The sequence below is a fragment of the Thamnophis sirtalis genome, unplaced genomic scaffold (assembly GCF_051295495.1).
Source record: "Thamnophis sirtalis isolate CommonGarterSnake01/CBP01778 unplaced genomic scaffold, rThaSir2_p1.2 scaffold_10, whole genome shotgun sequence".
Classification (NCBI taxonomy): Eukaryota; Metazoa; Chordata; class Lepidosauria; order Squamata; family Natricidae; genus Thamnophis; species Thamnophis sirtalis.
In genome coordinates, this window is record NW_028261390.1 from 25,601,846 (window position 1) to 25,615,752 (window position 13,907).

At 36.0% G+C, this 13,907-nt stretch overlaps 1 protein-coding gene across 4 annotated transcripts in view; it reads left to right on the top strand.

Moving 5' to 3' along the window:
- The window catches only part of FBXW7 (F-box and WD repeat domain containing 7), a 131,764-nt gene that overhangs the window by 93,624 nt on the left and 24,233 nt on the right, over positions 1–13,907 (top strand). For all 4 annotated transcript variants that reach the window (XM_087724311.1, XM_087724312.1, XM_087724314.1 and 1 more), the window contains 2 exons: positions 2,651–2,792; positions 6,273–6,407. In XM_087724311.1, coding sequence (XP_087580437.1) covers positions 2,651–2,792; positions 6,273–6,407 — 277 coding nt within the window. The remainder of the gene's footprint in view (positions 1–2,650; positions 2,793–6,272; positions 6,408–13,907) is intronic.

A 13,907-nucleotide genomic window follows, 5' to 3' on the forward strand; every position in this document is an offset into this window, starting at 1 on the left:
TACAAATCTGCATCACTGTAAAACTTGCTTTTAACAGGCTATTTATCTATTATTGAAATATAAATTCTTTTCTAAATTCTTTATGCATTCAAATATATTCATGTATATGTTATTCATAATTATGTCTTTAACACTGCTAATTCTTAAGAAATTTTTAAAAAATCATCTACCATACTCAGAATTTCCTGAACTGCAAGATGGGCAGCAGATACATTTGATAAATATTGAGCCAGCCAATTGAGACTGAAGTTAACATTAAAAATATGGGAACTTTTTCATTCTAGCATAATTGGTTTTAATTGTTTCTATTTGGGGGGAGGATATAGATACTCCTATAAAAGAATGCATTTTTGAACACAATGTTGTTATTAGGCAATGTTACTTTTTGGATTTGAATTACTGACGGAATATTTGGAATTGATTTCATATCATTTAGTAACACGTATTCATGAAATAAAAAAATGCATGAATTTTTATTAGGCAAATGAAAATAGTTAATACAAATGAATTCTTATTATAATCTTAAGATTATTTTATTTATTATTAAATTTATTTAACTATATTTTAAAAATCAAATAATTTGCACTGTAATATCATCCTTATTAGACATTAGATCCTAATTTTGCTTTCAATGGGAGAATGTAATGAAAAATGATAAAATAATGCTGTTAAACACAAAAAGCTATCTTATACACTGAAGCAGTTAACTGATCCATTTAGAGCTGGGTTGTCAAACTTGTGGCCCGCAGATCGGATGCATCCACGTGCTGGCTCTCCCCCCCCACCCAGGTTGGGAAAGGGGGGAAAAGTCCTGATACACCACGTGATGTTTGACACTCCTGATCTAGAATGTTTTTGACCTCTGGCCTCTGTAACCGTAGTCTCTGAAGTAGAAGGTTTTTTTTTTTCCTTAGCCCTACTTCCTGAAGTCCTTCTAGCTAGAAATACTTGAAAATAGAAACCATAGCGCCGTTTTTCTTTTAAATACATTTTAGTATTCCTACACAAATGTTTTTCAAATATTTAGCCATATAGTAATTAAGTCTTAGAAGAACCGGGAAGGAAATAAATCAGCGGCTCAGTATTCAAATGTATGTTAGCAATAAATGCACTGATTAGAAAAACTGAGTTTAAGCTTTGAATTTCTGAGCAAAAATTACTGCTATTCAAACATTTTGTATGTATTTTTTATAATTCAGTCTGTTCAAAGGCAAGTCCATATGAATATGCTTGTAATCAACAACATACCATAGAGGTTAAAATTATTTTAAAACTTGAATTTTTTCCTAGCTTAGTGACCGTTCAAAGTTACAACAGCAATGAAAAATGTGATTTATAACCATTTTTCACAGTTGCAACCTTTATAGCATCCCCATGATCATGTGATCAAAATTCAGATATTGGCAACTGGTTCATATTTATACTGTGTCCCAGGGTCATGTGATCACCTTTTGCGACCTTCTGACAAGCAAAGCCAATGGGGAAGCCAGATTCGCTTAACAATTGGGTTATTAACTTATCAATTGCAATGATTCAATTAAAAACTGAGAAAGGTCATAAAATGGGCCAAAACTCACTTAACAAATGTCTCACCAACAGAAATTTTGGGCTTAATTGTCATAAGTTGAGGACTACCTGTACTTTTAACCTGGAAGATGATTACAATTTTATTTTTAGTTTTGATTAATATTTATATAAAGATAATTCTAAAATTATATTTTCTGGACAATCCAGAACAGATTGGATAGCTATAAAGTGGAGAAGGAAAAAAAGAAAGTTGAATTAGTCAGTGGTCCAGTTACATAATGATATGGTCAATTAATTAATTATTACATTAATTATTCACAAGTAAAGATGCAATAAAATATTTCTGCATTATGCTTCTACTTTGGGTAGTATTGCCAGCCCTCTGTGTCTTTCTGAGCATACTATAAGCTATAAAAAACTCAACTAGGATATTTTACTCCTTACTGTTTTTACTACTCTGTTTCAGTGGATGGTCATCATTCCATGATAACTGGACATACTAATTTTTCCTGACACGTTTTCACGAATTTTATTGGTTTATTTGTTTTTGCATTTCAGTGTGCATCTGGAGGGGGCATGTTTGTTTGTTTGTTTATGAAAAAACAAGTTTCATGTCTATAGTGTTGCTCTCTTTAATTCTCAGTGGCTATGTTTTTGTTCTATTTTTGTTTGCACTTTCTACATGAATTCACTTTGAGGTTTTATGGCTAAGATTCAGCATATTACCATGCAATGCCCAGATGACTATAAACTGATATATAAACACCAGGGATTGTGAGATTTAAAGTAATTTGAAGCTGAAAAATACTAGTGAATCAGTGTAAGTTCTTTGATACATCTAAAATAATACTTCAAATTCCTTGTTTTTGGATAACATCCATTAAATAAATTAAGCTAAACTTGATTCACATTTTAATTTTATAGGGTTTAAATACAGCTTTTTGGAAGTTTCATAGCCTTCTAAACTATCAAAACGTTGAATTTGTAAAAGAGATGGAATTAGGTAAAGCATGCTAATAATAACGAAATTTGCTTAAATAATTAGAATTGAGCTTGCTAAAGGAAATTTTATATTAGAAATGAATATTTCTGGAATCTGAATTAATTATTTTTTCTGCCATAGCACTACTGGGCTTGTGCCTTGTTCAGCAACACCAACTACATTTGGAGATCTGAGAGCAGCCAATGGTCAAGGACAGCAACGTCGTCGCATTACATCTATCCAACCGCCAACTGGGCTTCAGGAATGGCTGAAAATGTTTCAGGTAATAATAAGTTTCTTTAATTAGCTAATTGTAATAATTCAGAATAGGTTTTTTTGAATCTACTGCAGAATATGAAGAATATTTCACTACAAAGTTACACCACTTTACTTTTCTCTCTCTACTCTTCTTTTGAAATAATCAGAATTAATAATCCATGTGTTATGTGTATCCTGCTCTTTTTTTTCTTTTTCCCAGTCTTTTTATTATAATAAAGTAAAGGTAATATTTACAAAAGGTTTTAAAACCTTTGAAACCTATGGGTTTTGTCCATAAATCATAGCCAAGTTTAGGGGGAAGTGCTCATCTCTTTTTCTAGGCCATTGAGCCAGTGCTGTCTGAAGATGTTTTTGTAGTCATGTGACCAGCATGACATCACACTGCATTGGAGAGCATGTGGCGAAACACAAAAACACTTATTTTCCCATCGCATTATATACTATCAAATTGCTAGCATGGAAGGAGCTGAGGCAAGTGATGGGAGCTCATTCTGTCATGCAGTGGTAGGACTTGAACCGCTAGAGTACAGACCTTCTCCAGCATATTTAAAGCCATTGAGCCACCGCACCTCTTTAATTAAATTCAAACATTACATTATAATGTAGTACACATTTAATTGGTCCTGTATGGATGTATTTAATTAAGTGTATTTAAAGACACAGTACCAAGTATAAAACAAGGTGAAAGGACTTAATTACAATGGAGATGGTTGCATTATTGAAAAACTAGGTTAGACACAGATAGTCATGGAGAAAATCCATCTTAGGTGGTTGCTACGAATTAACCCTGACTTGATGACATATAATCAAAAAGATTAAAGTTTTATAGTTCTTAGTTATAAATTAAAATGAAAGATTTCTATTTTAAAATACTCAATATATTATGTTTTTTTAAAAACCACTTAATATAGAAACCATTGTGTATAGTACTGGTTTAAAAAAGATTAAATGCAATAACATTCATCCATAGAAGTTAGCATGTTGTAATTTCAATTTTTTAGTGTAGTTGAATATAGTTACTGCCATTGTATATTTAAAAATATCAGTTCATCATGTAAATATACTACTCTCTAAAAAACTAAAATTCAATCATCCTTATTAGACTACATTGAAATATTATAAAATTTGTGAATAATAGTAACAAAATTAATATTTCTTGAATAAGCTTAGTTATATAATTCCAAAATACTTTTTAAAAATATACAGTCAAACAATGAACATGCATATTATTCAAGAACAAAAATGCATATTATTAAAACTGCAAACATGTTTTGATTCCCTAAATGTGTTAGAAAATGTCCCATATAGGATTTCTGCTTCCTAAAAATCTCATCTTAATGCAACTTTCTTGAAATAAATATTTTTTTAAAAAAAGGTGAAGTGTCACAAGGGTGGAAGATAACAAAGCAAGAAATACCGAAAAAAATACATGTACTAGATGTATCTCCAAGGTGAGCAGAGTATAATGCAACCTGGGTGCTTAAATAGAGGAACTCTCCAGCATTCCTGAGATGTTCAGAACTAACTAACAGAGTCAGATTTGGCAAAAGTATATCTCATACTTGTAAACCTGAATAGAGAATTCCCATAATACAAAAGAAACATAATTGTTCATCTTTAATGGACATTCGAGACTTGGGTAATCATAAAGAGAAAGCTATTTATTGTGCCAAACTTTAAATAGGATTGTTAATTGTTATCCTATTTTTGAGTATAGAAGGGTGAGCTGATTCAATCATTAATATGTATCTTAATTATAAGGTAATTTCAGTAATACCTTGCATGTTCAGATATTTTGACAGTTAATTGTCAGCAGAATTTTCATACAATCAAAACAAGCATATAAAATGCTTAACAATCAGGGATTTAAATATCATTAAATTATTTTCTGTGTCCATATAAGAATGACCTTATTTGCAGTCAGTGAGCAAATTACGTGCTCCTAAATCTCAAATGATACTTTTTGATTGTTGAATCATAATACAATATAGCAATCTAATTATAGCAGTATAATTTGCAGACTAATGTTTAAGGAAGTACATTTTAAAGACTGAACGCATGGCATTTTTCATTGCTAACTAACTACAGGAATCAATAATAGAACAGAATAAAAAAGTTGCAAGGCACCTTGGAGGTCCTCTAGTCTAATCCCCTGCTCAAGCAGGAGACACTATACCATTTTGTACAAATGGCTATCCAATCTCTTCTTAAAAACCTCAACTTTTGGAAGCAAGCCATTTCATTGAGTAATTCACACTGTCAGGAAATTTCTCCTTAGTTTTAGATTGGATTTCCCCTTGATAAATTTCCCATCCATTACTTCTTGTCCTCCCTTCAGATGCTTTGGAGAATAGAATGACTCCCCTCTTCTTTCTCACAGCCCCCTAGATATTGGAAGACTGCTATCAAGTCAGCTCTGGTTAGATTAGATATACCCAGTTCCTGCAACCATTCTTCATACATTTTAACCTCCATTCCCCTAATTATCATTTCTGCACTCCAGAGTGTCAACTGCATGCTTCTCTCCATATACATGGAGTTCCATTAAGGACTACATGTTAAGTACAGTTTGTCAGCCAGTTACAAATTCATCTGATTGTAATGCTGCCTAACCCACATTTAGGGGGAAGCTCTCAAAAAAGTCAAAATGGTAGTCACCTCCTTTGTTATCTGGGTTGATGTCACACAAAAACACAAAGGAGTACAGCTTTGATCACATTGTTATCTGTAGATAACAGATAAAAACTATGAATAAAACTATGAAAACAGAAAACTATGAATACAGAACACCTGTTTTAATGTTTTCTTTTTATTTAAAACTTTAAAAAAATTGTATAACTGCACGTCTGTTTTTGCTTACATTCTGTTAACTATAACTATTATGTTTGTGCCTTTGAGTCAGTATTGACTCTAGTGTCTATCTGGACAACTCCCTGCAGTTTTCTTGGCAAGATTTCAGAAGTAGTTTGCCCTTGCTTTCTTCTCAGGGCTAAGAGAGACTGACTGGCCCAATGGCATCATCTGGCTTTGTTATTAAGGTGGGACTAGAACTATGAACTCCTGGTTTCTTGCCTGCCTTATTCCTTAACCACTATACCAAACTGTTTCTCTTCAGCTTAACTGTTAGGTTTTTAGTAATTTTAGTGATCTTTCTTAGGGTTCCAGAAAGCCTTGAAAACGTGGCTCTAGTCCCAAACAGGGGTTGATATTTGTCACATTTAAAGGGCCCTGTTTTATATTGTGTGATTTGTTAACAGTGTTTCAGTCTAGGATGCCTGTTGATTTAATATTTCTTGCTGTTTTTTGTTTATTAATTGTACTCCACTCTTAAGTCCATTGGAGATAGCTGATTAGTGAATTGATTAAATAAAATAAGAATAATTTTTTTTTTACTTCAAGAGTTCATTATAACAGTTTTCAAATGTTATAAAGATTTTCTAAGTATTGAAACAATAGTATGAAAAGTATATTTTGTATCTCTCAGAGTTGGAGTGGACCAGAGAAGTTGCTTGCCTTAGATGAATTGATTGATAGTTGTGAACCTACCCAAGTGAAGCATATGATGCAAGTGATCGAACCCCAGTTTCAAAGAGATTTCATTTCCTTGCTCCCCAAAGAGGTGAGGATTCTTATTTAATATTGGGCTATGGTTACTGTTTGACTATATAATCTATTATTTGCCACCCTTAAGCATTCCCTAACTAATTATAGTCCTCAATATTTTCAGCATAACACTGTTAATTGGTGTTAAAAAAGTCTGGAAGATGAAAACTGCTATGATTTAATAATGTAGTTCTTAACTTAAATAAAAATGCTTGCAAGACCAATGACTTTTTTCATTGATTAACTTGCTTTTTGTTATGGTTATTTTTTATTTGTAGTTTTTTTGAAGCTTTGCAACTGTTTCAAAATAATTTAGATTAAATGTTGTTGGCATTTAGCTTCCCAAAAGTTGCATATTGTCTTTCGGGGGGGGTGGGGTTAGTTTCATTTTATGTGGCATAATCTCCTGTAGAGTTTATTACAATTTTCCTTGAATAAGTCGACAATTTATTCAAATATATAAATCTTTATTGCAATCTTAAATAGCGACAAGTCTTATTCATTCATTTATTCAGTTTTTATGGCCACTTATCCATGCATCACCCTGCTTAGCTCACAAGTTTTAAAACAGAACAGTTAAAACAAAATTCTTAACAACCATATGGGGGAGGGTGGGTAGACAATTACAAAATATTCAACCATACTAAAAGGCACTCTTTATGCCTTATCTCAGTGACTGCAGAAAGAACCTGATCTTCAGTGCTTTCTTCAAGGCAGATAAAATTGGGTTTGTGTACATGTTGAAGGAGATGTTCCAGAGGGCATATACAATGACAGAGACAGTACACTTCATGAGCTGACATTGTTTAATAGATGAGACCCAAAGCATACTGATTTTGTTGGATATTATCAAATGGGCAGACAAAATAGGATACAACCAGTCCTGCCTCTATATTATGCAGGTCATGTTAGATAAGCAAATCTGACTTCCCTGTTGATTTTGCTTGACATACGCTGGCTGGGAAGATTGCAAATGACTCTAGGATGCTTCAACCATTGTAAATGTATGCCACTTGCCAAGAGCCTGAATTTTGACCATGGAACCATGGAGATGCTGCTACAGTCATAGGTTGTGAGGATCAGTTGTTAGTCATTTTTTTCAGTGCTGTTGTAACTGAACGGTTGCTAAACAAATTATTGTTATTCAAGGTCTACCTGTAATAGTGTTACAGGAGGGCACCACGTGACAGCTTGCCACAGCCATACCATGTTGTAACAGTTGTAATTTCTGAGTGATCTTCAAGGGTATCTCACGTTGAGCATATTGCAGTGATTTTAATGGGAGGGGATAAGGCACGAGTGAACATGAGTAGGGCCTCCCAATCCATACGCATTTGGCGTATCAAATGAATATATAAAAAGATCTTCCTAACCAAAGAGGTCATCTGCTCTTTGACCAGGAAAGAAACTGATATATGAGCTAGCTTTGCCTGGAGAAATGCTACCCAATCCACAGATATAGTTGGTAAAGCCCCAGAAAACCATTCTTGCTAGATTGAGCTGTTCTGTAGTTAAAATAATTTTGCTTAAATGGAAGAACCTGCTATTATTTCTTCAAATCTTTTGCCTAAAAGTTAAATGTTCGGTTTACCTAAAATCCTTTCTCATAGAAGGATGTCTACAATGCCTTTGAAGAATATCAGTAAAGTTGTCACAGGGATGTGCTATTAATTAGAAAGGAAAGATTAAATGGACAAGTAGGTTTTAATCATCTTTTAGTTGACCATTATTCTAAAGAATGCTTTATGTTTCAATTAATTGTTTTTTTGCCGATCTGTGAAAGTAGGCTTGAAAAAATGTGTAATAATTCTGTGTAATTTTGAGTGCAAGCTTATTTTGTCAAATGCCTATCCCCTCCTAATTCCAATATCTTTTGGCAAATTTTAATGAACACATTTAACAGTATATCGGCCTATTTTGATGGATATATTTTTAAAACGCATTAGCCAGTTTTGAACAGCCACATTCAACCTATCAGGATAGATGTTGTTTGGTTGGCTGTATTTTTAATCATTTCCATCACCTATACTATATTTCAGGAAATCGAACATTCTAAACATATTTGAGGTCTTACGTTTTGTTGCAATGTGCATAGGGAAAGGAAGGCACAGTGCAGGTATTATGGTGCAAAAAGATGATAATTTTGGCCTAAAGGAAAGTAATTCATATTGCTACATTCCTGTCTGCTTCCCAGGAATATCTTCAATTTTGTTATTCAGCTTAAAGAATGCTTACTTAACTAATACTCTGATTCAGTCTTAATTGTGGGATGGAACATTGTCTTGTCTCATATTATGAAGATCAAATTGAATATAGAGGGCGATATTAATAATTCACAAATATGTGTTCTGTGGTCTTTGGCAAAGCGATAGTCTTGACATAGGAAATGGAGAGAGTAAATAGCCTGGATTCAGAACAATTATATCTTCTCATTTGAAAAGCTTATTATAGCAGTTAACCAGTTCCATAGCCAGTGTTGAGAGACGGATAGAAGCCTAGGGCCTTTTTTTTTTTAGCATTGTAACTACCCAATTACCTAAGGGCTTCCCAAGCAAGTGTCAGGTGAGGTTTATTTGGAGGGTTTCTTTAAGCTAGGTATTTTTATTTTTTTGTTTTACTCTTAGCAGCTGCCTGTACAAGTCCCTGCAGTTTTCTTTGAAAGATTTTTCAGAAGTTTTCATCATATTTAAAGAAAGTCTTGTTAACTACATCCTGTACCCGTGATTTCTGGTTGTATTATTTTTCTAGTTGTGGAAATAGTTCATGAGAGTCTTTTCTAAGGCACTGTTTTATGTACCTAAATACTAATGCCACATTTCACTTCTTTCTACAGGCTGAACAGAAGTTCCTTTAGCCTTTTCTAGGTCAATCTATAACAATGTATAATCATTTTATATTGTTGGCCTTTCTAGGAACTGTCTCATGTTCAGCTCACCCCCAGGTCACAGTAACCGTCATAAGTATGAGTTGGTTGCAAAGTATCTGAATTTTGATCACATGATGATGGAGATGCTGCAACAGTCATGTATAAGTCACCTTTTTCAGTGCTGCTGTAACTGAAATTACACTAAATGAACTGTTGTAAATTGAGGACTATCTATATAGCCAAATGATTTATTACTCTTAAGTTTAACCCTAGATAAAAATATGCAATATGCATGCATAATAATAAAACATTAAAAAACACAATATTTCTATACTCATAACAGATCTAATCATCAAATCCAAACTTCATTTTTATGTTTCTCAAGGAAGAAGTCTAAAAATGGTTTCCAAGTAGAAACCAAGCCAGATAGGCTGTCTTTCATCAAAGTAATTAGTTTTTCTTTCTTGTCCCTTTTTATCTTTTTCCTTTTTATTTAGTATTTTATCTTTTTTTGAAACTTAATAAAGTTGATTTTAATAAAGGATTTTTCTAGCCTAAAGCAAGTAGGTCTACTTTAGCAATCCATATTGCTTCAGATATATTTGTTTACATATCTTACATAACATATATCATACTTTCCCTGGCCTTTTGACTCAAATTAGATATTGTTAAAATCTTGTTCAAATTAAGATTATATTCCCAGTATTCCCCTTGTCTAAAAAAACACGCCTTTCATTTTGAATCCATTTTGTCATTTTATATCCAAGAGGTAATTTCTAATGGCCCCTAACTCTAATTTTCTAAACCAGCCTGCAATTGAGAAGATAGGATTATGATTAATTCAGAAATATTTTGAATTTGTTATAAATTACGCTCCTTGCACTCATATATATCCCTTAAAGTGGAAGTGTTTAGAGTCTTAGACTTTACAGTTTTATTTTAGAAGTACTAAAATAGATTTAGAACTACTACTTTACTTATAATTTGTCCTGATTCTCAGAATGATTTTTGTTCATTTCTATGATTTGAGTGTGACATATAGTAGTATTTTTCTTTTATATTTATTCATTTATGTGCTGTTTCTTTCCAATCATGTTCTCATTTTTTCTTTATATAATTGCCATGAATTAGGTTTTTAGCCTATTAAAATATCTCAATACCATTAAGGACATTTAGGACAATATGCACATTTTATAGAGCATAAATTGCCATATTAAGAACGGAAGAAAATTGAAGTGCAGAATTATACATATTTTTTATTAAATCAAGGAAACCAAAATATATAATGCTTTATTAAATAAGCAAGGTAATAAAATATTGTTATATAGAGTTTGACAACTCAGGATCACCTCATAAATGAACTTGCATTTATTTTCAGCAATAATTAGAATCACAGGTTATATTGTGCAGTTCTATTGCAATCTGTTTTCCTCAGAAACAGTTCTTATCAATCCATTGTTTTAAATTAGGTCTTCAACTCTTATTATTATTTATATATAAATTCCACTTATTCTCAAAAATTATAGTCTGTTCTACTATTTTAATATTTTTACCATAACCTGGTGATTTCAAATACATCAGTAGTACCAATAGAGGAGGACTAGTAAGTAGTTCATAGTTGAACTGTGGAATCCTTGGTGCTTTCTGAGCATGGTTGATTGCAGTAGTTTCATTACCATGCTGGGTAACATCATCAATGTGAGTGAGTATGGATTTGTGCTCCCTGATTAACATTCAGTAGCGTTCCTTACAAGTTTTGGTGGAAATGTAATTTTTTCCCCTTGGTAGTATCTTGATTAGGATATTGTTCTCTGCTTAAGTGTTTATCTGGTATTAATCTCTGTGTCAGGGTTCCAGATAGCATCCTCAATCAAATAAAAGTCCAAGGCTAGAGATTCCTCAAAGTTCTAATTTATTACAGAAGCCATGCTGGAACATCTGGGAAAACCCGAATCTGAAAGCCTCCAGGTTTTCCCCATCCATTTGAAAGTTGAAGACCCTGCCTCAGCACCCACATGTCCATCACTTGGCCCAATCAATCACTGTCACAAAGGAAGATTCCTCCTATCCATGTCAGTCCAGGTGCAGGGACACAATGACCTTGAGAAGGAATTCATCTGAGAATCCTCTGAGAAGGAATGTTATTTTGGCTATATAACTCCCATGCTCCATACAACCCCCCCCCTCCCAATTTCCCACAGCAGAATATTTTTCAATATGTGGCAGGCTTGAGGCCCAATGCAAAGATGGTTTCAAAGCCTGACACTCTGCTTATTTGGATGTTGGATGCTGAAGAGGATGTGTTCTGGTCTTTTGGTTTCCTTCTTGGCTTTCTTACTGTCTCTTTTTAATAAGAGTAAATATGGTATATTTCTGTGTGTCTATTGATGGCTGATTTGTCTGAATCTTCCTGGAATTCCAGGAATTCCCTAGCATTTTTGGATTTACCTTGAATGCTCACAGTTTCACAATTGAAATTGTGGTTGAATGTGACCATGTGTTGTGAGAGTTTTTGTGTGTCTTCTAGTCATGGATATTCTCTGCTAGCTTTCTATCTCTCTATACCACACTCCTTACACAATAGCCGTGATGGTGAACCTACATGCCATATAGGTGGCACGCAGAACCCTCTCGGCAGGCATGCCAGTTGTCACCCCAGGACAGCCTCCTGCCAGCCAGCTGGTTTTTTGATCTCTGCCATGCATGCACAGGGGCGTGGTGTATGTGGGGGTGTGGCGTATGTCCGGAGGGCACTTGCATTGTATTTTGGGGGTTTGTGTGACCCCTGCACCCTGTTTTGGGCCTGGAAGGCCTCCTGCACAAACTTGGAAGCCAAAATGGGGCACAAGGGGGGGAAGCGTCAGGCTGCACTCTGTTTTGGGCCTGGAAAGCCAGCTGCACCAACCTGGAAACCAAAAATGGGAGAGAGGGAGCAGAGAAGCACAGGAACGGGGTGCATGAGCGGGGGTGCTCACATTACATTTTGGGGTTGCGCATTTACATGCACATATGTACATTTCAGGCACTTGGCACCAAAAAGTTAACCATCCCTGCACTACAGCAATAGCACTAACAATAGCACTTACAACTATGTGTTATAAATCGATCCTGTTTTGTATTCTTGGGCGCCTGGATCATTTATTTAAGATGTTTTGGAGGGAATTGTTTGGTTTTTTGTGCTCTGGTGATGTGTGGTTATAATTGTAGGTTGTTTCCAAGATATTTCTCCATAGTGAGGAAACAAGACTGCCTATATGATATCTTCCAATAAAATGGAAGATTTATCAAAAAGTACCTGACCACTCAACCCACTATAACCCAAGGTAACCCAAGGTATAAAATGGACAACATACCAAAAAGGGCATTGGTACTTACCTGATACGCCTCTTCTCATAGTGAGGGAGGAGGAGTATCCAGAATGGGTTGACCTTGTCCTCTCATGATTGGATGAGTCAGATAAGCTCTTTGGGCAATGCCCCCTGGCCATCAGGTATTCCCCAGTTATTGACTCATCCAACTCACTGGAAAGGTGCACCATTCTGGATCTCCAATAATTTACAAGGGATTAAGGAAAATAAGCTTGGACCTGGCGAATCTTGCCTCCCTACATCGCGCACAGCCTCCTCCTGCAAGGACTGGACTGCCACAAGCCCCCGGGGGCGGCATACTGCCCTGGCCACTGAGTGAGACTGGAGTCACTCAGTGAGGACCTTTGTCGGGCAAGCAGGAGGAGAGGGCACAAGCCTCCTGGAGGCAAGCCCTTGCCGCAGAGGTTCACAGACGCAGGAGCGCTCCCCTGCTCCCCTCAGGAGTTGAGCCACGAACCACGGCTTGTTAAAACGCCCTGGAGGGCTTGCGCTGGCAGCGATCACCAGAGAACAAGGTGAGAGCGGGAGAGGCTCAGAAAGAGCTACGGGAGGCAGGGGGGGCGAGTGCGAGAGCCCCCAGCGGCAACCACAGGGCAGCCTGCAAAGGCACAAGCCATTTTCATGTGCTCCAGCAAAGAGCAGCTTTTTGAATTTGGAGCCTGGGGCAATCTTGAAACCACATGATCCAGATGGCGGCCCCCAGCAGCTCAGAGGAGGCCGTCAGAAGCCGAACCCTGCAGCAACAACATTGGAGGTTCCGAGGAGCCCTTAAAAAGGTTAGAGACCATTGCAGAGGCATTAGCCAAGGGCGGGGGAGGCAGGCAAAGGCCAAAAGGAGGCATATCTCCATCAAGGGGGGGTTAAAGAGGCAGGCTGTGGATCAATTCTCCACCCCAAGCCTACCTCCAAGTAGGAAAGGCAGAGGCAGCTGCCACAAGACCGGCAGCAGGAAGAACCACCCCCACCCCCGGAAACTGAGGAAAGATTACTAGTTTTCTCTTCAGGCAGCAAGGTCCCTTCCCTCCAGGGGAGGATTCCCTTCGGCTTTGTCATCCGGTGTTCCAGCAACCTTGCTATCACGATTTATGCAAGCCCTATTCTGTCCCTTTCTGATTGCTGAGTAGCAATCTCCTTTAAGAACACTTCTCCTTTAAGTAAGAGAAAGAGAGGGGAGGGGCGAGAAGGCTCTCAGCTATGGCAGCTCTTAGTAGCACAAGCTGTTTTTTGTTTCTTTGTTGCTAAGTCCTGAGGGCGGGGCTATGGTATTTGCCCCACAGAGCCA